General features: G+C 39.4%; 3 protein-coding genes across 4 annotated transcripts; 1 reads left to right on the plus strand and 2 right to left on the minus strand.

Annotated features, from left to right (window-relative positions):
* Positions 1-32: 32 nt before the first annotated feature.
* RB195_025522 (uncharacterized protein) lies at positions 33-5642 on the plus strand (the record flags this gene model as incomplete). Of its 2 annotated transcripts, none has more annotated exons than XM_064213706.1 (12): positions 33-138; positions 331-1239; positions 2140-2195; positions 2259-2301; positions 2366-2422; positions 2469-2584; positions 2757-2879; positions 3429-3527; positions 3745-3891; positions 3963-4156; positions 5329-5402; positions 5467-5642. In XM_064213706.1, 12 exons carry the CDS (start codon positions 33-35, stop codon positions 5640-5642), a joined length of 2100 nt encoding a protein of 699 aa, XP_064069586.1. The 2 variants fall into 2 exon arrangements, with proteins under 2 accessions (XP_064069586.1, XP_064069587.1); XM_064213705.1 differs by having other exon boundaries at positions 331-1191.
* Positions 5643-10150: 4508 nt separating this feature from the next.
* Positions 10151-12027, minus strand: RB195_025523 (uncharacterized protein; the record flags this gene model as incomplete). Its single annotated transcript, XM_064213707.1, has 3 exons — positions 10151-10222; positions 10377-10470; positions 11807-12027. 3 exons carry the CDS (start codon positions 12025-12027, stop codon positions 10151-10153), a joined length of 387 nt encoding a protein of 128 aa, XP_064069588.1.
* A 5121-nt stretch (positions 12028-17148) lies between these two features.
* Positions 17149-21610, minus strand: RB195_025524 (uncharacterized protein; the record flags this gene model as incomplete). Its single annotated transcript, XM_064213708.1, has 3 exons — positions 17149-17316; positions 18607-18809; positions 21490-21610. The coding sequence occupies 3 exons, from the start codon at positions 21608-21610 to the stop codon at positions 17149-17151; spliced, it is 492 nt and encodes a 163-aa protein (XP_064069589.1).
* Between the last annotated feature and the right edge of the window lie 2817 nt (positions 21611-24427).

Genomic DNA, 24427 nt, shown 5'->3' on the forward strand with positions numbered 1-24427 from the left:
GGAATTATTGAGGAATCTCTTTGCTACGTGTTATGTACAAGGTATTGGAGCGCATTATCCTGGACCGACTCATTAAACATAACGAAGAAACAACGCGCGACGAGCAAGCTGGCTTTCGTCCGATGGAGTACCAGGAAAGTTCGTTCGCTTGCTTGATGACATGAATCAACGAACAACTGCTGCAGTTCGAACACCGCCCGGATGTACAACACTGTTTGAGGTGGTAACTGGAGTAAGACAAGGGCAGTGGCAGGACCCTTCCTGTTCAATTTCGCCATCGACGATATTATGCAAGAACAGTAGATCAATGTCCTGTCGATATCATTCTAGCACCATCAGGACACCCCTTGACCGATCTCGAGTACGCTGACGATGCTGTTATATTCGCGGTAAGCAGTACAAAACTTCAACATGTTGTCAACCTTGTATCGAAGCTGGCTCCAGCCTTTGGACTACGTCTACCCCCTGATAGATGCAAGCAGATGTGGATCTCTTCGACACCTCCACAAGGAATCAGGGTGGACGGACAACCGATAGAACTCGTCGATGAGTTCTGTTACCTGGGCTGTACGCTGAAGAACAACGGCAGCTACGAGAGAGATGTTCAGCAAAGATGCACTAAGGCCACTTCTGCATTTAACTCCTTAGCGAAATGCCTGTGGTGGACCGTCATCACCAACGAAGTTAAGCTGCGAGTCTACCTATCCACAATTCGCCCCATCATGATGTATGGATTGGAGACTTGGATAGCACCAGCTTCGGTGATGGAGATGCCTGATTGTACTGAACGAAAGCTGCTTAGACTGCTACTCGGCTACTTTTGGCCTAGGGTATACCACAATGAATATCTTTACGCAGAAGTTGATGTGGTATACCGGCGGATGACACGTGGAAGATATCAATATTTTGCACCGCCATCGAAAGTGGCTAAAGTAAATCGTCTTCGTTTCCTTGGTCATATATTAAGGAGACCGTCAGATCGCCTTGTTCAATGTGTTCTGAGGAGCTTGCTCGGTTTGAGCTGGAAGAAGCCACCTGGCCGAAAACGGAAGTTCTGGACTGAGGTGGTGAAAGAGGACCTGAGGACACTCGGCGTGGGTAGGCAGTACAGGCGAGACGTAAAGTTTCACAGAATATGGAATAGCGATGAATGGATTGATTCTGTGCAAGCTCACGCAGAAGATCGAGAAGGTTGGGCAGAGTTGTGTTCAAAGACGGCACACTTCGGCGAAGATGCGAGTAATCGCGTCAGGCGATGACATCAGCCCGCCGATTGTGTCAAGTAAGTCATGGGTGAAAATCAGTATTGAAATTCTCATACAATTATTCGTGCACAATAAGTGACCAGTGAAAGTACGACGTTTATGAAAAAGTCGACCGTGTAGCTTTTATGTTAGTGAATCTTTTGGTTTTTGTCATAGGAGTGGCTCTACTAACTTCTTGAAAGCGTAGCCGTTTAACTTCTCTCGATGTGGGTCAACCCACTTGAGCGAACCAACGTTATCAACTGCACATTTTTGTGTGAATTACGGATCAGTGTTTCAGTAAAGCTGATTCAGTTGCGCAACAAATAACTGCTACACCATTCTAAATTTCGATTTGATTTTCATTCGAAATCGCCTCAAAATTTCAAGGAGTTGTTGCTCACAATCTATTCAAACCTAATCGATGCAAACTACAATACAGCGGTGCGGTTTATGTTGCTAAAAAATCAGGAGCTCACATATGAAACTATTGCTGCTCTCTGTTCTCAACTCACGAAGCGCTTCTTTTGCCTTGAAATCAATTATCCTCGCATCAGGTTTGATCCAGATCGATGCGTTATTACCTTTTCTATTCGCCTTGTTAGCTTTGCTTTTGATTCTAGAGACATATGTTGCGTATAACGTTCTCCTTTGTTCTTCGTTGAGGGGATTCAAGAAGTTTTCTTTTCGCTTCAAACAAAATTGACATTTTTGTTCTACGGTAGAACGTTTGACAAATATAACACTGTCCCCAGATATAAATATGTGAAGGTAATCGATTTTTCTGTGTTTAGCTTTTTAGCCCTTCATACGCGTTTCTAACCGGTTTCCAATTGTATAGAATTAAGTAGCACTTACTTTTAAAATGTAATAGAAAGTCTTCCTTCTTTTTTAGACACCCATTGGCCTGGTCCAATATTATTTTCGTCCGAACCACCTCTGTTTGATACGGTAAATGGTTTTCTTTTTTTTCTTGCTGACCTGCTGAATTCAGTTTCATTGTACATAATTTAGAACCGATCCGTTGTGTTGCTTACTCCTACTACCGATTCCTCAGGTTCGGTTTTCTCGATATTTCGTTTCTAAGTATTACATTGTATCGATAACGAGCTTTCTTTTAGATTTCGAGCGTTCTCTTCCCAACATCCCAGTCAAAAAGCTTCCAAAAAATTGTTCAGGTATGTTTCCTTTTTTTCTGTTTCAGATATTATAGTGATTTTGCAGGGGATGTTAAAGAGCAATCACTTAAAGATGGTTCCACTACTTCACCCAAAGTAGAAGATGTGTGTAAGCAGAAGATGGTTATTTCAAAGGATACCGCTTTGAAAGAAAAGACACCGGTGAAATTTTTGAAGAATTTCACGTGATAAGTAGAAGTATAAAGATAGTAGTGGTGTACAGTATATGCATTTTATCACATTAGGCGTATATTGATGCAAAGCAGTAAGTTGTCTTTATGAACTTGCTTGTCAAAATCTTCATACACTAATCTCATGTCGATCATTGATTTAGTCACAGTCAGCAGAGAGAATGCCGGTAAATGTTGCTGAGAAGTATAGAAGTATTTTCGATGAAGGTGATGATGATGATGACGATTTATTCGATATTAAAGCAAAACAGGAGTTGCCAAAGCTTGTAGGTTTTGTTTTTTTCACCTCATCTTAATAATTACCTCTATATATGTATATTTATGTAATTACTCAGGTTCTCTTTATTTTTTGCTTCTCGGCAATTTCAACTGTTTCTATCGCCCACTCTAGTTTCCACACTCTTTTTCATTTAGTTGTATATATGATGGAGTGATCTGGGGTTCTTTTTTGATGTCTGCAACAGCGAAGTATAATTTCAAAAAAAAAAAAAAAGAAAAACTTTCATTTCTTTCTATAGCCATTCTGTTAAATTTAGCTACGTGATTGCCTTTTCTTCGTAGCTTGTTTACTCCTCATGTGTGGGTGATCAGAACAGTGTAAAGTCGCAGAAGCGCAAGCGCATGAAAAGCCTGTCGCCCACAAATACTTTATATCTTGTCCTCCTGGACACCGATTTCGATTTTTCGCATCTTTTCACCTCTTGCGTATGTAATTATCAGATCGACAATGAAAGAATTCTGCACTGTTCACCTATTGCTGCCTTGTAACGTCTACAACTAGGAGATCGCAAAATCGCTGATATACTGTTTTCCAGGTTGATAAGGAAAAAACTGAGAAAGTAATGCCGAAAAAACTTATTGAATCACCCTTCTCAAAGCTGCTGGGAGAAAAACTAGCACGTGGCCCAATTCAGGTATTCTCTTTATATTTGTATTTAATAACATTTAGCCCTTATATCGCAAGGGTCTATAAAAAATACCTTCTTCGATGACGTTTTATGTAGAAAGGTTCGTCGTTACTAAATTCCTTTGTTTTAAACTTGAGCTTGCTTAGCCATGCATGCGGACGCCAATACAGCTTCGAAGATCTGTTTTCTCCGGTATTGTTTGCTATAAACCCTATATTTCTAGCCAGCAGAGAGCAAACAAGCAGATACTAGCTCATCTAAAGCAACTGTAACGGGTATTGTTGCTACTGTAGCTTCACCGAAAGCCAAAAAGGACTCTGACGAAACTCACAGTAGTGATTTCTTCAAGCCATTGTATTCTGTTGTAAAGGTTATTTTGACTTATTTCTGCTGACTGTATTGGATTCAACTACTTGCAGGCTTCTATGTGAATTAGTTTAGGATCGAACCCGTGGACCTACTCGAAGGCCACCTTCAAAGAATAAAGTGGGGTCAGGTATCCTACCGCCCGAGATTGGTGATGCTCACAATTCGCCAGCAGAAGATGTGGTTTCTAAACTAGAAAAAGCCGAAGTCGTAGTGGCTGAGAATGAAAAGTTGCCTACTGAATCGAAAGAAAATCCACATGCATCTATGTGAGGGTTTTCTCGTTAATATCCATTAGCTACGTCACCCCTGTCATAAATCGATGTATTGAATCGAGGAGTAAGTCGTGATCACAAAGTTAAAAATGCACATATGAATAGAAAGTATTGACGAAATAGTGGGCACCATTTGATAGAGAATCTTTCGCTCTACGAGAAGATAATGTTTTGGCTTCCTAATTTTATTTGTTTTTGTTTTCTTTAAGATAAATAGTGTGGAGTTCATGTGGACAAAACAGAGAATTTTCGACTCTGTTTTTTCTTTTCTTTTTTACATTTGATCGGAACATTTTGTCAACCATTTGTCTTCCCTCTTCAGAAATGGGTAATTCGATCTCAATTACCGATAGCACCTTGGTCATCCAATTTTCGTGGGAAAAGGAAATATTTGTTTCTTCTAACTTTTTTTTAAGAAAAAAATTACTGCAAACTGATCAGTAGTGCTTCGATCATTTTGTTCTTCCTGTCGTTCTCAGCTCCTTCAGCTCATCTTCATCACGTCTTCTTTTCAACTTTCTAAATAGATGTTTTTCCTTCGTGTTAAGTTATTCTTTTATGGGTTTATAGGATGTTTCCATACACACCACAAATCTTACCAGCGGATTCGGGGTTTCAACATCTCGCTCGAGTAGCAAAAAGTAAAAGGTGTCTAAAATGCTCCGTTTTTTTCACGTAACACACCATTTTAATAATCTGGAGAAAAAAAAAACAGGAGTCAGCGAAGTGACGAAAAAATTTCGAATGCTATCTTCCTGGCACAGCGGAGAACTCTCCATCAAATGGTATGTAACATTTTTTGAATACTTTTTATTTCTAGTTCATTTTTAAGCCTGAAAAGCAACGGTCATGAGTTATTTATCAATCCAAAAGTACATGCGCTGACACGTGTTCATCATTGTAACAATGCATCTGCAAGGTATTTTTGTTTCGTTCGAGAAAGAAAATTGGCGAACAAACACTTGCTCGGGATATTCTTTTGAATTGGTTAGGTTTTCTAAATTACTTTTTTGCTTTTATGAAAGGATAAGATAGTGGAGAAAGGTGTGTGTATTAATTTTAGTAAGGCGAGAAGCGAGTACTTTATATGCTCGTGTGCAGTAGGGGCACAAATAGCAGAATTCGGTTACTTTTCATTATACAGTGTGGAAGTAAGTACATTTCAGTAAGCAAGAGATGACCACCCATGCGGAATGTGCGCAACGAAGTGCTGTCCAGTCGCTTTTCGACGCGGATTCAGGTACGTTTGTTCTGCGAATCCTGTAACTTTTTTTTCTAGATAATTCTAACTAATTTCATTTAAGATGAGGGTGAGGACGGCGACAATTTGTTTTCGAATGCGGTGGCGCAGAATTTGAAATGCAGTGCATCGTCTGATGTGGAACATGTGTCTTCCTCCAAGCCTTCCAGTAAAGTAACAACACATTCATTGTTTTCTGATGATGATGATTCGGATCTGTCTTTGTTCCGTAAAAAGTAGAGGTAAACAGCAGTCATCCAATTTTGGAGTGCTCACTACTGTTGCCAGTGTTCTCTATTTTTCAAGTATTATTTTGTTCCGTGCTTTAAAATTTCTGCTTTTTTTGCTGCAGTGACTGTGCGGAATTTCTCGTTATCTTTTGTTCTTCAAGAGTTTATCCACTGTATTTAGCATGTGGTTGTTTCATCATTGACCTCATTATCAATCCGGTACTGGTATGTGAAGTAGTGTAGTTTTGAATGGGAACGACGAAAACCACTGTCTAACGATCATAAGATGCAAACGTCTGTGAAATTTTTTTCGAAGAGTAAAGTCGTTCAAAAAACTGTTCTCGCTGTTATTAATCACTTTTTTCCTCATTACTGTTCAGTAAATGTTTCTTCAATTTCAGCTCGGTGTTGTGATCCATTACGAATTAATCATACATGTGTCTTCCTACCATCTACTTATTTGATCTGATGACGTCATTGATTAGATGCACTAATATAAGAACGTTTTGAAACATTTTGAATACATTGAGAAAGTATGTGAACAATAGTTAGTAGTTTTGTTTAACGAGGTTGGCATATGTGGGTGAAATCAGCGAGTTCCTAAATTTTCTTCGAAGATTATCTATGTTTAAATATGGGTAAAGGATAGCTGTGATTAGCTGATCCGCGAGGAGCTATGTCTTAAGTTTAGCGTTCAGTTGGTTCTGCTCAAAGTTGGATTAGTTTTTAGGAGAAATGCTCTTACCTAGACTAATAAATTTGTGATAGTCGTGTTGTTCAATTTAAACCCTTTCTAATAGTACAAGCGAATTTTCTAAAAAAAAATTCTGAAAGAACCAATACAAAGAAAAACGATGTTTAAAGGCATCACCCCACGAATCTGAGGCGATACGGATTTCGGGTGGATTATTCGTGTACGGGATCGTAGATTATGGAGAGAAGGGTGATTTCGTCCATTTTTTTTCTAATTGCCGTAAAAAAATGGCCCGGAAGATACGGCTTCGAGCGTTCCGGTGCGCTGTTTTCTACGAGTTCGACTGGAGCGCGCCAGCCTTGTGCACGCGGCGCATCTTCCGGGTCGTTTTCTACGGCATTTAAGAAGAAATGGACGGAATCACCTCCCTCTCCATAATCTTCGATCCCGTATACGAATACTCCACCTGAAATCTGCACCACCTCAGATTCGTGCGGTGATGCCTTTAATTAGCTTTATTTCTTTTAGTTTTCTGTTTTGCCGACGAAGTTTTGAGTTATCTGAAATGCTAGATAGACATGATCCTAGTGTAGAAACCTTTGGTCTAAGCAAGCAACGCATAATGGTCGTGATCAACGAATGCCTTTGGTTCAACATTTTTAAACGGTCAGGGAAATACTGCTCTCAAACTAGGAATTGCTATGTGCGATTGGCTTGCTTCAGTTCGTGCTCTTCACTCTATGACTAGAAAACTAGATTATGAAAGTTTGCCTTTTTTTGGGGGAACGGTCAAGAGGTACCCGTATGATGTGCCGCCGCGTATCCAGGAGGCTAATGAGCGTTGTTAATTGCACCGCGCGTCTCTTGATACCATCATGATCGCTACAGTAACCTGGTTGCTCCTCTTGTGCTACGTCTTCAAGACGCCCCGCCCACGCCACCCTCCTCATCCATTTCGCCGCGTCTGCCACTCTTACGACGATTTTCTTTCCGCCGCGCTTTCAGCTCTTATGATGCGCTTTTAAAGTCGAACGGAAAGGAAAGTACCTGGTATTAGATGTTGTTTGAAGGTCTACATAAAGTGTGCTTGTAACTTAATATAAAAGAAAGGAAGAATGAAATAGGTTTGTATAAGTGATATGCCATTTAGAAATGCGAGTGAAAATGAAATTATCCTGTCTCGACTTGCTAGGTGGAAAACACTCATCCATTTCTGGGAATGCGAGATATGTTTCAAAAAATGTCTCACTGATCGGTGTTATGCTATCTTTTTCACTTTTTTTCTCTAATGATTTTTTTTTTTGTTTATCTAGCTGGGTAAAACTGGCATCCAACGATTAACGAGGCGCGAATAATGCCTCGCAGACATACACTGTACCTAAAGGTATATCTCGAAGATACAAAGGTCTCTGTTCGCCACTAATACAGATAACCTGTCATATTGATTTTATGCAGAGAATAGATAGAAATGAAGCGATAAAACGAAAGGAGTTTGAAGAGCCATACAAAGTTATGTTATATAAAAAATATAATAGTTAAACTCCTTTCTACATTTTACCTTTTCAAAATTTTACATAGATATAATGTTTATGTAGAGCAAGTATTGAAATATGCCAATATTTGACATATTTCAATACTTGCTTGTACGTCTTATACAGTTTTATATAATATTTTAAAAATAGTTTTATATATAAAATATATAATATATTGTATAAGACGTACAAGCAAGTATTGAAATATGTCAAATATTGGCATATTTCAATACTTGCTCTACATAAACATTATATCTATGTAAAATTTTGAAAAGGTAAAATGTAGAAAGGAGTTTAAAGAATGTGTACAAAGTGATAAGCGCATAAAGTTGCTGTTATTATAGCTGCTGCAGTTGAAGGTTGAACACGAATTCGTTGAATGGCATCGTGACAAACACATACTTATGCACTGCTAGTTTATATAGAAAACTTAGGGCATGAAATGTGTTAAATTATGAGATGTTTGAAAATATATGCGTGTTATTCTTTTCCCTGGAGCATCTTTTTGAAATAATTTTTACTTATTCTTCTCCTTTATTCCCAATAATATGCGCTTAGTTTACTATATCCGTACATCAGAATTCGCCTCGGCAATTCGTTCTTCACTCCCTCTCCCCCCCCCCCCCTTCAAAATTCGCACTATCCACCGCTTCGTCGCGGCGCGAACGTCGCGCGCGGCGTTCATTAGAGAGCAATAGGGAGGCGGGGTGTAGGTGATCTCAGGCGGTCGCGGAGAATGTCTAGCTGGTGGAGCGGCAGCCGTAATTACGCGGAGGCGCGCGGTGCCGAAGGGAGGACAGGAGTGGTCAGCCGGTTTTCACGGGTACCTCTTGTCCCCCCCCCCCTTTTTTTGGGGGTTTTTAAGTCACCTCTTGATCGGCAGCGGTAGTTCTCCAAAAAACCCTCCCTTTCAATGTTTTTTTTTTCTAATATAGCCGCTTACACAGCAATCAAAAATTAAATACAACAAATAGAACTAAAGAAACATTGGACATTTAGTAAAAAATATTATTATTCGTTAGATATCAATAAATGGTGCTGTAAAAAATATTAAAATATAGTGCTATAAGTGAAATAAAAGTATACAGTCTGATGTAAACGCCATGGATAGATCGCTGCACCGATTAAGAAGTCTCTCAGTACATATGTACACATACAAGTTGAGAACATGAGGAAATTCTCAGCGTGTGTTCGACGATGCAATTCTTCTCACTTGACTCCGATTACGGATTTTCAAGAGTTCGATCCCCGGAATCTTGATTTTTGAAAATTCAAAAGAAAAAAGAACTGATTACGGTGCAGGACACGTTCTAGATGCATTTTCGTTTTTTTTTCCTACTAGATGCGCTCAATTTTACACTTTGACGGTAAGTAATTCGATCCCCACTGGAATATTGGTTCTTGCAAAACAGAAAAAAAAGTTGAGGACTCTACTCTTTATTTTTCTTATATTGTAATTACAATATTGTAATTGTATAATTATGTAATATGTATGTATAAAGTGTATAATTTTGTAATTATTTGCAACATACAGGCACGATTTGGATCTCATAATCTAATTGTGAAAAATTTGAAACAGAGAAAAATTAGGGGTTTCTCTCAGCTAAGTTCCAAAAAAAAACCCAGGAAAGTTAGGAACACCTCCTCCAACATGGAAAACTGGTATCGCAGGTTTCCTCACCAAATTAAGTATTAGATCGTTAACACTGAAATTTGCGTCCATTATTATTCCATCCATTTTGAGTTTATTTAACAACGACTACCCTTGGGTGCGTATCGTTAGATACCCACAGCTTTCGCGACAACTTATCCTTATAGGAAATGACTAGCAACGGCGATCGTTAATTGCGCTGCGTCGCAGTTAATGGCATCGGCAGAGCATCCCCCCTCCCATCACGTAGTCCTCCAACGTCCCTCATCGTCTAATAAGGTGTGAAATATGCCTCGCAGGGGCACGCTATCTCTGCTACTGCTGCTCTATGTAGTATCGATCGTTGACGTGTAGAGATATATTAAACGATTGCACATGAAATCCCAGAAATAGAAAATAAGAGTGTCTTTTATTTGGATAAAACAAGCAAATCGAAACTTCCAAGTCCCATAGCTCAAGAAGGTAAAGTGAATTTGTCGATTAATATCAACATATTTTGTAAGCCTTTATTTTCTTTGATTTCAGAAGATCCGTATAAAGTGCAGTGTATAGTATATAGCGTATAGCGCTGTGAAAACAGGAAATTCGAATAGTTGTTTCTTGATGAATTCAAGCTTGCCCACACCGATCCAGTCCAAGATTTAATCAAGGCGTGGGGTGGTGGAAATGCTTTCGAATGTGCCATAGTGCACCGTTGGTTCAAAGAGTTTCGCCTTTGACAAAAGGATTCAGATTTTGACAAATGCATCACCTTGAATTCTGTCAAATAAGTTCTTTAAAAAAGGAGAGTAATTTTCGAAAGGAAAAAGAAGCGAAAGATGGGATATAAATGGCTTTTCAAAAAAAAAAAAAAAAAAAAAAACTTACCCAAGTTAAGATTAGAAAGTGCCAAATTTGTTTTGTTTTTGTTTTTCTTTTTTGTTCTGTTTCGGAGACGCAAGCCAATACGGTGATGTTCTGACTAAACATATCACGAAATTTCCGACTACTACAGCCGTTACACAATAACCATTACAAGGTTCAGAATTTTGGAACGTCGTCAGCTTTATGCTTTTTGAATTGTTTTGTTCTTGGAGAAATTTTCTGCGTCTTCACTTCATTTTCAGCATTTTCGTCCTTGTACATTCTCACTTTCTACGTTGATATGTTGTTACCATTTTGTTCTTCGAACCCTCCTAGAAACCAACTCTACCGCGTAATTACGATGCAAACACAGCGCACAACCTCAGCGACATGGTGATTAGTGGGCGTGGTTTAATGATCACGGCTAGTCTAAGATATGCCGGCTCTGTGTTACCGACCACCTCCTCTGCAGGCACTTATTCAGGGCTGCACGTAATCGGCTGTGGCTACCTAACGACCCTTCCCGTCTTCTATGAATGTAGAATGACGTCGCGGCAGCAGAACGACGACAGAAGTCCTCAACATCAACATTAGGGAAGTGCACCACTGTCAACCATTGGTTCGCGCATTCCGCAGGAGGAGGCACGATCTTCGAAGACCTGGTTGGGACGCCCTCACACTATAGAACACGTCACTATTCCAACTTGTCAATAGTCAAATTGAAGCAAGAGCCAAGATTGTTAACAAACTTCATTACTGCTAACGTTTCAGCGTCGTCGCCTTCGTCAGAGCCTGGAAAGTCAGATCATTTGTAACATATCCTCTCATGCCTCATCCAGAACAAGTGATCATTCCCTAAGATGCTACATCCAAAATCGAAAGCAAAAGATTCTAAATCGTTGTGGTTACCTATGTAGCCGCTTTGCCGTGATATTAGCGGACCTTCGCGTGATAAACTCCGCTCCGCTAATACTAATTATGATGTGAACCGCATATTACTCCTTAGATCAAAACCCGCAAAGGTCTTGACACAGAGCCAGCTCGTTGGTCATGGTTATGCACTGTTCCTTTCTATTCAGTTTTGGGGGATTTTTAGCGTTTATCCAAAACGCCTCCAAAGTTCTGCGAGCCACAATTTCGTGTTCGTACGATAGAAACGTGGCAGCTATGCATAAAGAAATCATGACGTTTTCTGCGATGATTTCAGAGAGGGGTTGCTGCGTTCAAATGTTTCATCCCCTCTAGATGTTCTTTAATACGAAGACAAAGAGGTTGCCCTGTTTCTCCAATACATATATTATTCGCCACACGCTTTGGACGAAATTAAATAAACAACACCGGAGTCCATACAGTCGACACAGTTTGGAGTCAGGTAAATGCGATCGTACATAGATTTGTGAGAGGTACTTCCACAACTCCCTTGGTCATCGAGACCACACCTAACCAGGCCTAACCTGGCCCTTATCGCCTTGCTCAGGTCGTCGGTTATGAAAGCTAAGTAGAAATTGGTCTTTTTCAATTTATCCACTTTGGCATAATCTCGCTGCGCAATAAGACTGGGTCTCCGAGGTACATTAGCAATGTAACCGTTAGAAGTTGCGATCAGCTCCGCTAGGTTAACCGCATCCATCTGCTCCTGGACATCAGATGTCACTCTTACAGCCGTCCTAAACATTTTCCGAATGACCAATTTTCTGGTTTCCAAAGGTGAGCCGAAAGAGAGTAAACTAATATGTTTTTACTAGTAGCTTCTCCAAACCATCGTGTCTTTCACCCGCCATTCCTCCACGAGCTGTACCCGCAAGGATACACGGTCACCGTTGTCGTTTCGTTCACTCAACCCCATCAAATCCAGAAATCTGTCCGAGAAAAACAACCGAGACAATTCTGTGCATTTCCTTCATGATAACACCAGATAACACATAGCTAAGGAGACCCAAAATCGAAAAGCTCGGCTGGGACACGGTGCCATACTCCCCTATTCTCCTGATATGACCTCGTCTGATTATCACTCCCCCGCCCCTCAGGGCTTTCTTGGCGAAGAAAATTTTTGCCAAGCTCGATGACATTATTGGGGCGGTCGCCTACTTCTCCAACTTCCAGTCGTCCCAATTCTGTTAAAAGAGGATTGTTGACCTGCACATTACGTGGACCTCTGTGCTGACTAATAATGGCGATAATACTGTTGATTAATTTCAATTCTATGCTGAAAAAAGTAAGCAAGAGAAGGATTGCAAAACTGACAAGACTTTCTCATCAACCGAATAGGATAGGCAATAATAGGTCTTCCCACATGTGGTGCCGCCGGTGATTGCTTTGTTGTAACATCAACACAATCCGGAATGGAAGAATGTTGTAGAATTTAGCATGGACAATTGCAATACATGAAACTTTTTCGAGAACAACCAAACGTTGGTTGACTGCCTTATCTGAATGCACAAATAAAATCGTGCAACCTCATTGGAAGTGTGAAATGGTATCGCATTGAAACCTCAAAAAACATTCTGGTCACAGCAACTGACAAGACTTTCTCATCAGTATGTCCTATAGGTCTGAGAAAGGCAATTGTTTGCAATATGATTCAAGCAACCAAAAAAGAACTTTGCGTAGAAGAATAACCGGAGGAATCACAACAATTAACCATTACCATATGTCCGAACGGTTACACGAAATGTACGGGTTGGAAATCTCGCTTAATACATTCAATCCTCGGACTGCGAATAAAACAATAAGGACCACACGTGAGGGTAGAATTTCCCTGAGCATCTTTCCCAATTCCGACTTCTCAGCTGCTGCGATACGCCGGGGTCTTTTACGAGCACAGTTGCTAAATGATGTTGCATTACTGAACATTCCAAACGGTAATATCAAGCCACAGCTGGTTCGTAGTAACCTCTGCAATTGGCAGTCTATGATGGAACGTTGGGATGTTTCTCCTTAGGATAAGACTGAAGATTGTACGAAGATCGGAGCATTGTAGCGAATAAAATGCCTAGTGTGCAATACTATTTATATTGGAGAAACTGGAAAGATGCTGAGCTTGCGTATGAAATAACATTTTGCTGGTAGAAGGCATAGAAATCCAATGACACAATTAAGGTGGTACAAGTATGAGAAACATGATGAAAAATGAGTTTGAAATAAAGTAATAAATAATAATAAATAATTGAACCGAGAAAGAAAAAAGTATATTCTAGGAAGGCATTGGAAGCATTTTAGGTTTCCATCAGGAATCCGTCCATGAATAATAAAAATGAGTGCTAATCTAACGCAAATGTCTTTATGCCGTCCATAACACCGTTTGCCAGAAGATTCTCACTTAACATTATCCAGACATTAATAAAAGATAAAGAATAAAGATAGAGGTCCGCTAATATCACGGCAACGCGGCTACCTAGGTAAGCACAACGTTTTGGACTCTTTTGGTTTCGATTTTGGATGTAGTATCTTAGGGGATGATGACTTGTTCTGGATGAGGCATTTGAGAGGATATATCACAAATGATCTGACTTTCCAGGCTCTGACGAAGGCGACGACGCCGAAATGTTAACCGTAATCAAGTTTGTTAACAATCTTGGCTGTTGCTCAATTGGACTATCGACAAGTTGTAATCTCTATGCCAAGATTCAAGGAAAGCCGAGCTTTTGCACTTCTGATAAAGGATAAAGTTTTTGTCGTTAATCAGTCCGCTTGGGATGCCAGTGTTTTTATCTCCCCAGACAAGTCTGGTACCAATTTATCGACCTCAGAGGGGTGAAAGACTTTGTGAGCGCTAGGGCGGATTCGAACCTCCGATCGATCGTGCAGGCAGGCAGACCTCGAACCGTTACACTACACTCGCCGCTATCCAGACTTCAATGGTTAAGAATACTGCACAGTGCGTAGTGCGTTCGCCTCGGGTGACAATCTGTAAGTTCGCGGTCGTTCACCAGCCCGCTAGTTGGTGAGACTTATCAACCTGTTTTCGTGTTTGGATTTCATGCCTAATGTTCCTAGAACGATAACGAGGCTTAGCAAGGAGAGAGAATGAGTTTGATGACAATTGCATAGCATAAAAAACCTGGAAACATTTCCAAGCCTTCAACAAAGACGAGGTTGTCGAAAAGTCGAGTCACAAATAAATTTTTACCGAAACCTCGTTGGCAAAACATGAAGACATAAATCCAGCTCATAATGCCGAGGTTTCAGGAAGAGAGGTCTCGAATAATGTTGAGTTCTTTCGAGTTCACTTGTTTAGTGAGTTGTGTCTTTTGAATCTCATTTTGGTAAAAGTATGAATGAAAAACTGTAACTATCATATTTTTGCGGTTTATTCTTGCAGGAACGGCAATTTTTCCATCGGATACTGCATTTTGTTTGAATATTAGAGCTTTCCGATGTGGTCCACATGAATTCTAATATTTAGCAGGCGGTAATATTGAGCCTGATCACATTGAATCCTCTTGTTCCTCGAGTTGATCGAGAGTGCGCCACTAATGCCTCAGTTTGTCACAATCCCAAGCAAGAGTTGCTCAGTAGTTTCTGCTTTCGTGTGGACAGGATGAGCATGAAATTTTCCTCTGAAAAACTTTGTTAAGAAGTCTGACCGTTGGGTTGCCCATCTTCCTTTAGTGCGCCTAATATCGCGTGGAACCCAGTCCCTCACAACTGTGGTCGAACAGTTGTCGTTAAAGCAGCGCATCATGTGTCCTGCCTACCTTATTTTACTTTTCTTCGGAAACGCGGCGTCGTTTCTAATCTTCGATCGCTGACGTGAGATAGGACTTCAATTTTCCTCCTCACTTGTGTGAAGCGTGGTGCTTCTAGCATCAACCGATTGAACGTTCAATAATGCTGACCGCATTTTCATTGTGAGTGTGAAGTGTTCAGACCTTTGAAGTATAGCTCAGAGCAGGAAATACGGTGATGTGAAAGAGGTGAGCACGGTGTAGTGTGTTTCCGGTCTTCTTCACTTCGTTCACCCGTAACTAGTTCCGTTTGGCTGATGTTAAATGCAATCAGAGCGGTATCATCAGGAAAGCGCCGATGGTTTAGTTGGTGACCATCTACTTTCACTCATAAGCAGTCCAATAATAGCTGCCACGTTGCGTTCTCGAAAGTGGCCGTGAATATTGTGGGTAAAATTGCGTCACCCTGTCGTACCACTTTCTTTACGTTGATGATAGTATTCTTGTAGAAGTGGGAAATTCCTGTCGTGTAGTTACTACACAACTCTGGAAGTACTTTTGTGTACCGACGCCTTGGTTGTCCAAGGCTTCTATGACCGCTTAAGGTCTTCATAAAGTCGATGAAGGTGAGATATAGCGGGATCAGGTACTCTACCCCGATGGCCGGAGTTACGAAACAGTGAATAATGTGAATATTGAGGTAAGTGACAAGATGTGAAGGTGCAAAGGAATTACTAGATTCCTTCTTTGCACTATAAATTGTGCTTGGGCTTGTGCCCAAATGAATTGTGGTTCAGTGGTACAATAATACAATAGTGGTTATTAACAGGTGAACGAAGACCGTGTGCTCACTAGGAGCCAAAAACACAGGAATCCCCCTGTGAAGGTCGTTAATAAAATGTGCGTCATGGGCAGTCGTTAAATAAACCAAAAACAAAACATCGTAGGCGGACATCTTGATAAGATAACCGCTAAAAATTCAACTCTTTAAAATGCCGAAGGTTTGCACAAAGAATATATGATACTGTGCACAAAAGTATAGCATAGCAATGCAGAATTGGGGTCCTGATCCAAATGTCAGGACACTAAATGTGCTAGTACACAAAAGAAATTGCCGATGTATGTGCTCGAGCACTAATAGTTGACATTTCGAGTACTAGAACATACTTCGGTTTCTATTACCGAATGTTCGAATTCGCTCAGTCCCAATACCAAAGGTTGGTTGTATCATTTCAAACACGTCAAAAAAAAAAAAACTAAAAAAAGGAGTATTTGAGTGTTTGAGTCCATTCTTCGAGCATCTTAGTCATTTTTTACTGCATGAAGATAAACAGAGGGCGAAAGAGAAATTTTTAATTATGATAAGAAATTAAAATAACTGAACATTTTGTCATCAAGAAAGTTCAAGCAGTTGTACATCTCGGCTGAAGTCAAAAGTTACCGTGTGCCTTCTTGAGGACAGTGGAGCATTTGTCGAGATTCGTTTATGCAATTAAGGTCTGATAAAAGATCTAAGCAACTTATTTTTTGAAGAAGACATTTTATTGTTTAGGAAGGAGGCCGTCATATTATCAGAACGGTCCGAGACGAGATTCAAGGACCGTTAGATTCGAGTACGTTAGAATTCCCCAGCACCACCCATCGCTGCAGTTTGGGATGTTCCCACCTCGGTTTCAACTGCTGCCTCCACCGCCCCGTTTCGAGCGCGTACGCAAATGCACCGTGATTCATGTCGTTTTATCCCGATCATAAGCAGTTGCCTTCGAATTTCCCACTCGTTTGCAGTTGACTGCAAGCGCATCATTAGAGCGCTGTTAGCGCTCGTATTCGAGCTCAAGAGCGGCGTCTGGCGAGGGTCCCACCACGCAGACTTCAACTGTGACTGCAGTGCACGGGGATGATACGCAGAGACTGTGGGTTTTTGAACGAGCTGGGTGTTTTTTATTTGATATTTTAAGCTATTGAAGCATGAGGGATCTGTTCTCTGGTAAGAATCATAAAATATTGATCGATATTGTTAGGTAACGTAGGTGTCCTATTCTATGGGAAATTTCTAGTGTACAATTATTTATTTACGGTGAGCCGTCACACGGTTATAAATGAATATTTACTTCAAGACCAATACTGCATTATTTCCCTCGAAGTGAATGACTACTCATCCATTTCAACATTCTCAACATTGCACCGTACTTGCGAGGCTTACGAACATCGCTGTCAGATTTTGTTTTATTGCTGGTTTCTGCAAGTTTGCTGCCATAGTCACCTGCTGGACTGTTTTTTTCCTCATGCTCTTCGATCTGGAAAAAGATTGCACATCAAATCATTGTAATAATAATAATAATAATAATAATAATAATAATAATAATAATAATAATAATAATAATAATAATAATAATAATAATAATAATAATAATAATAATAATAATAAATGTTTGAGAGAAATATTACGATGCTTTCTATTTGAACATCGTTACTGTTTTGCAGTATTTGCTTACTACCTATACCGTTACTGTTTTGCTGTTTCTACTTAGTATACCACAAAGTTAACGTCAGGAGTGTAGATTGTGGGTACACGTATGGCGCTCACAAAAGGACGGGCGATAAGTGTCAGTGTTTTTACCAGAGTCTTTCCAACCAAAACGAATGGATAGCCTGCTGTGGGGACGTGCACATGTGGCAGTTTAAGGCTCTTCGTAGGAAAAAAGTTACAAAAGGCCGTTTTCGCCGTTTTACAACGACGATTGTCAGGAATGAGGCGGTTGTGGCGCAGTCGGTTAGAGGTCCGTTCTAGTCACACGGTCGAAGGTTCGAAACCGCACTAGTGCAAACCAAGCCTTTCATCCCTCCCGGGTCGATAAATTGGTGCCAGACTTGTCTGGGAGGATAAAAACACTGGCTTGATCATCGGCTGGCCCCCACAAGGCATAGTATAGGCCAACACGCGTTCAAAAACCTCAACGATTACGAATTCCTGTAAGACGCGTTGGCGCATCCCAAGTGGATTGATACACTAGGGGCTTTACCCTTTTACTTTTATTGTCAGGAATCAACCGTAACCATGCTCATACTCGTCATCTACAGCTCTAACCCTTTCCTTTCTTAAAGAGATCCTGTCAATCTTGTGGTATGTTTTGTCTTTTGGTACGCTACCTTTAAGCGATTTGGATCGGACTAAAAGTCAAAAATCTGAAAGTTGAGATGTATTAGGAAAAAGATACTAAGATAGATAAGATAGAAGACTTTGACCTTGATTTTTTGATTTTGACTAGCGGTAATGAATATATCTGAACTTAAGACTAAATGTTATTTAGTTATAGTTATGATGTTTTACTAGTACTTTAGCTATATTATATATATATATATATATATATATTTATAGTACAACAACCATAGGTAAACATCTCTGAATTGCTCAGAGAACCTCAGATTTGTGGAGTTGCGATGCCTTTGAAGTCGCTATATGGATAATGAATCATTGACAGTGAAGTTATCATCAGAATAGTTTAGGCGAGAATTTAATTTTAAATTTGAAGAACTGTAATATTTTGTTTAAAAGTACAAGGATAAAGTTCAAGTCAGTGCCGTACCTCAGTTAGTGATCTCATGATCGTAAATCCCTTTTGAGTTCGGTCAAATACCAATTCGACGTCGTCCACTGCTTCGTTGCTGATCTCGGAAATTTTTCGGAGCATATGCCTTCGTCGTGGTTCCTTGTTGAGATGTCGTTGTCGTCGCTCTCTAATTAGTTCCAGACGCAATTTTCTCTCCAAAAACGTTTCCCACTCGCCATCTGTGATAAACAGTGTTTATTGAATAATCAGAAGAGTAGTATCTCGTAAAACAATTTCCTTTCCTTTTAAATAATTTTACAGTAGCGGGCTTTCAGTGTAACACTAATTTCGTATCGGTACAATAAGGCCGTAGAAAGCGGTCAGCTAGCGTAGCACACTTTCTTCACGAAAAAAAAAATCAGGTAAACAGGTGTTTATATTGAGTTTCAGGCACGGATCAGAGGGAAATTCATGTTCAGTGAAGTTAGGGACGGCGTTTGGATGAAATTGAATCTTTTCTAGAAGTACATGGAGTTCGAAGTACATAGTCACCATTTGCAGGTACCATAGCCAAAATCACTCACAAATCCAGCAGTCAGAAGCAGAAGCAGAATATTGTAGAAGCCTCAGATTTATCCATCATAAAAATTACTCCGAACGTCTTCTTTAATTAGGCTTTTGGATGGGCTGCATTAGAGGTTAAATGAGAATTTTACAGCGGTTGCATCTCCGTACTCAACAATATTTCCGAAAAAAAGCTCTTTTCTGTTCAAACCCATTCAAGGGAAATTTGTTCTCTTCGACACCACATTAAGAATTGAAGGAAGCTTTTATTGCATGTCAGAGAACGCTTAATTTAGAACAAAAAGTGTTGAGATTTTTTGTCACGCATAAATTTTAGATATTAATAGCTAGGATTGTGCTGGCTAAAAATCCTTTTTGTGTGGTATCTTTTCTCGTTCCCTTTTTCTGAGAACAGTATTATAAGGATTCGTAAGGGTGTAGGAAAAAGATAAAAGGCAGACTACATTGAATGGGACAACATTCTGCTGATAGCAAAAGGAAACCTACCGTTGTCTATATTTCCGAAAAAAGAAAATTTACACGTTTGCTTCATTCTCTTCATTACCAAGATGTTCAGAAGGTTGTTTCAGTAACCTTCTGATCAATAATATTTGATTCCTTAGATATTTGATCAAAAAGTAATCTTTAATCTTTTATTGCCGATTCGATACTTGTTTTGAGAATATAGATGGAAATTTATAATGGTTCATAAAAAGATGTCTAGAAAAGGAAGCGGTCCTAGAATGATGTATACCTAAGAAATTTCTAGAACATGTTTGATTTTTTAGAATTTTTGTTAATATTGATATACTCGGGTCAAAACGACATGAATCACAAGTGTAGTTGCGGTGCATTTGCGTACACGCTCGAAACGGCGCGGTGGAGGCAGCAGTCGAAAGAGAGTTGGGTCCGCCGCAAACTGCAGCGAACTGCATTCACCACGCTCATAGTCGCTAAGCTCCACCGAAGCGCCTCGAGAGAGGCCGAGTACGCAATTGCGTACGTGCTTCATGTCGTTTTGACCCTACTATACTAGTGTGGTGTGTACATTCCTCGAGAAAAACCATTTTCATACTGAGGAGGAGCGTAAAAAAAGATGTATTTAGTGGGAAAATAAACAATTCAGTTAGCAAGAAATCGTTTTATCTTACGATCCGACGGCTATCTGGATTTTTTTTTGTTTCCTCTTCGTTTCCGTTTTTTTTTTCTAGCTATCGCCTTTTTTATCAAAGAAAGTTACACATTCTATGCAAAATAATATTTGCTATTTGTTAAATGGCGAAACAGCTACTTGAAGAAAGGGTTTTACCGTAACCGAAACAAATATATTTCGATGAAACAGTGAGTGAGAATTAGTACGGATAAGATCCATGTTATGCTAAATCTACTATGTTCTACGAGAACTAGATTAATGTTCGCCCAAGATTTCCTTTGCGGATTTGGTTTGTTAACATGAAGATGAGCGTTATAACGGAGAAGAATAACCTTGTCATGATTTTCTGGGGTGTAATGCGAGTGTTTATTCTTAAACTACACGTTTCAAGTTGAGTAGGCGTTACAGTGAGAATAATGACTGTTAATGGTTATTGCTGTACTCCGGGTAAAGCGATCTGATTTATGGACCAATATGCGGCGCAAGCGATTGCGTTCAAAACGATTTCTAGACGTGCGCATCCAGGATAGCGCGGTTATTAGCAGGGTTCCAGCCTAAGGGACCGGGTTAGGCAAACGTCCCATCGCCGATGTTTGCTGTATGCGGTGACTCACTGAACCGCAGCACGGAGAACACGAAATTAGGAGCGGGCCGTAACGGTGCTTGCATGTGTGACATCGTTTGGTTCATATCCTATACTTACTGCTTTGTTTTAGGGGAACAATGAGAAATTAATTAAATTACTAAGTTACAGAAGAATTTCCCGTTATTAGATTTGTCAGACGCGGGATAAATAAAAAAAAACGATAGAAAAGAAAGTTGAAATGAAGCTAATTGATAAAGGTGAAATATCAAAACTTTTTCTTTTTTTTAATTTTTATTTTCTGTTTTATGAACTGAAGAAGCTATTGTTGTAATTTACATCAGAACAGTTTTGCAACGTTCTTATAATTCTAGCAATTATCAGTCCACTTCTATATTACAATCAATCTGATGCCGTTTTAACAGATTTTTTTCCTCTCCTTCTTAATGTAATAATTACTTATAAGCATGGCTTGTCTAAAAGATAACATGTTCTAACTGGATTCTTTATTGCAAGTTTGAAATAAACTGAAACAGAAGTAATGGAAAAATACAGAATTGTTTTAAGAATGGGTATGGAATGAAGAAAAACTGAGGATTACTGACGGTGAAAAACTAACCGTTATCTTCGGCGATTTTAGGTGTAGTGTCGGGTTGTTGATTTTTCTGTGAGTCTTTCTCGCATTTCTTCATCGAATATAAATGGAAATCTTTTTTGACAACCGGTGTTATGAATGCCATTCACCCTCAGCTGAACGACAACTGATTTTCAGCTATTGAGTACAGGCAGATGGTACGTAGACAAGAGCCAATATACTTGGCTCTGTTAGTGGATTGATGTCTAGCCGGGTGATCCCTGTACTCCTGAATTATCCACTTTATGAAAACAACTGGCATTAAAAAATTGAGAGAGTTGTTCATTTGAAAAAAAGTCATCGACATAACAAAATAAGATGATTGTGGCAGAAAAAAATTATTCAGGAAAACTGGTGCAGTAGCAAGAAGGTGAGCGTGAGCTCCATGTGAACAAGTCCGTGGTGAAATATAGCGCTAATGATAAGAAGGGGTTTCCCGAAATGAAAAGTAAACTGCTACCTCCTCAATGTTTGTGCCTGTGTGTGACCCGGCTGATAACATCTTAGAAAACGCTGCGATTTTTTAGGAACGGCATCAAAATCACTCATCGCTAACTGTAGCTGTCAGCCGAGAAACGAATGGCCTGACATTTCCGTCGTAATTTTTTTAGCGGTGGAAGAAGAGTTCGCGAAAAGAAAAACAATGTAGTTGATCGACTTTTCGTCTTTACAGGACTGCAACAAACATTTTCTGAGCTTCTCTATTGATGCAAACATTGCGCTGGGGTAGCGTAGTGGGGTCGCCCGGTGGAACATATTCAGAGTCGACAATGCATACAGATTCTCTGTTCTATTATTTGCAATAATTACCAGCGAGATTCCAGTTTGAATCTATGTCTATCTGAATTTATGTGATTCTGTCTCCGGATCAAGAAAGACTTTTGAGAATTCCGTGACCGTCCCACTTCCAGCATCGCTAATTATCCAGTAATTCACCGAGCAGTCACGAACGACAACTTCATACGTGCGGAATTCAGGAAGAAAGAATTTTGTCCAGATAAGGCAAGATGTTGTTATCACTCAGATGGCGTTTTCTGCGCTACCTAAATTGATAGAGGAATTCAGTGAAATGTGGGAATACCTCCATCGTTCGAAGAACTGATTGTGTACAAGTTCAAATGATTACAAGCATTTATCGAATTGTCAAGAAAGAAATGAGAAAAGAATGATTTTTGCGATGAAAAGAATGCGTTCATGTGGCTTCGCTATTCCATCCGTCCAGACAACTTCCATTTGCTGAACTTCCGTTTCATTTTCTGGAAGGCGCCATCCTTTTTTTGTCTGAAAAACGTCGTCTGCGCAGGAAATAAAAGAGCAGAAGAAGGTAATGAAAAGTGGGTGTGAGTCAGCTTGGGAATCTTTCAAGGATCTTTGGAGAGGAGAAGAAATCGGGTCGACATTGTCAATATAACTATTTGGTTTACTTTTAACAGGCGAGTTCTCGGGCAAAATTTTCAAGAATTGGTCTACCTTCGAGGATTTTTCGTCAACATTTGATTTTATAGAAGTAATTGCGAAAGATTGAAAAGTTGTACCATCTCAAAGAAAACCTTTACTTTGGTGCTCTTCTCTCTTTAAGGTTCACTTTTATCACTTTTCTACAAAACGCATCGATATCTATACGTGGAATTTTGCAAACAATGCAGACGGTATTAGCGATACCGGGAAATAATGTCTGAATATTTGCTTAGGATCAAAAAAAAGTTCGTATACGTCGAAGTTATGCATGATTTTTTTGGAAGTGAATATAACTTCCTCAAATTTGTTCAGAATATCTTTTCATCTAAAAAGTACTAATTTTTGTAATCTCAAACCCAGGGGCGTTCCACAGCATATTACAACAGTTTCGGCAGGGTGATGATGCAATCTTTGAAAGAAATTAGAAAAAGAAACATTTATGATATCTATAAGTGACATTAAGTAAACGTTAATGCAAAAGAAGATCATTTATCAGATTCACTCGAAAAAATTGTGATTTCATTTAATTTCACCCGAACAATACTTTACAGTACCCTAACTACGTGTTTAGTAATGGATAAGCTTTTTCTTCTTGCGTATCTTCTCTCCTTTTCGTGAGCCATTTTCTTGAAATCCATTAACATTGTGTGTCATTAAGGGACCATAATCAACTGTCAAATTTTGCTAAGCAATGCTATTAGCCCACGTTCATTAACAAAAGCCACATGTGTGTACTGTATTAAGAGGTGGTTGGTGATATTTTTGATGGTTAAATTTCATATTACCCCATTCTGCTTCTCAGAAAGTAGTTAAAGCCGTGGAAACTCTCCCTCAGACTGCAAAAATGAAGCATTCTTAATTATGGCTTCATTACTAAGGAATACTTTAATTAGCAGCTAATTCATCAAATTCCGTGGCGAAGAAGTGGTGCTGAAAAACGTAATCTCTCGCTGCAAAATTTCTCATTAACTCACTCAGAAAAAAAGTGGAGTGAAAAAAATCCTAAATAATTTTGTTTTTATTTTGTTTTATGACAAACATGTAGGCGTTTTTAATAAATAAATAAATTTTTTTGCTAGCTTGTATTGTTTCCTGAATCTCTCACCAACTAGCTTGATGTCATTAACGTTTAGCGTTATGTGCCAGGCGGTAGGCAAGGAAAAAACATTTTCGGTATTTGGAGCTTTCTTATTTAAACCATTGGAGGCAGGATTTTGCTGCTCTTTGAAAGCCTTCTATGAAGTCGGAGTAGAATTTGTCTTCTGTTCCTACAGAACATTATTTATACCGTTTCTTAGAAAATACATTCATCCAAGATAGAGCTTGAAGAGGGAAAAAGTGGAGTGGAGAAATTTCATTTTATTACTTGCACACAGTTTTTTCCTAAAATAAACAAGGTATTATTTTATACTTCATATCTGTTTTGTTTATTTACATAGTTTTTTTCCATCGTATTTATTTTTAT

This window comes from Necator americanus, chromosome X, assembly GCF_031761385.1.
Source record: "Necator americanus strain Aroian chromosome X, whole genome shotgun sequence".
Classification (NCBI taxonomy): domain Eukaryota; kingdom Metazoa; phylum Nematoda; class Chromadorea; order Rhabditida; family Ancylostomatidae; genus Necator; species Necator americanus.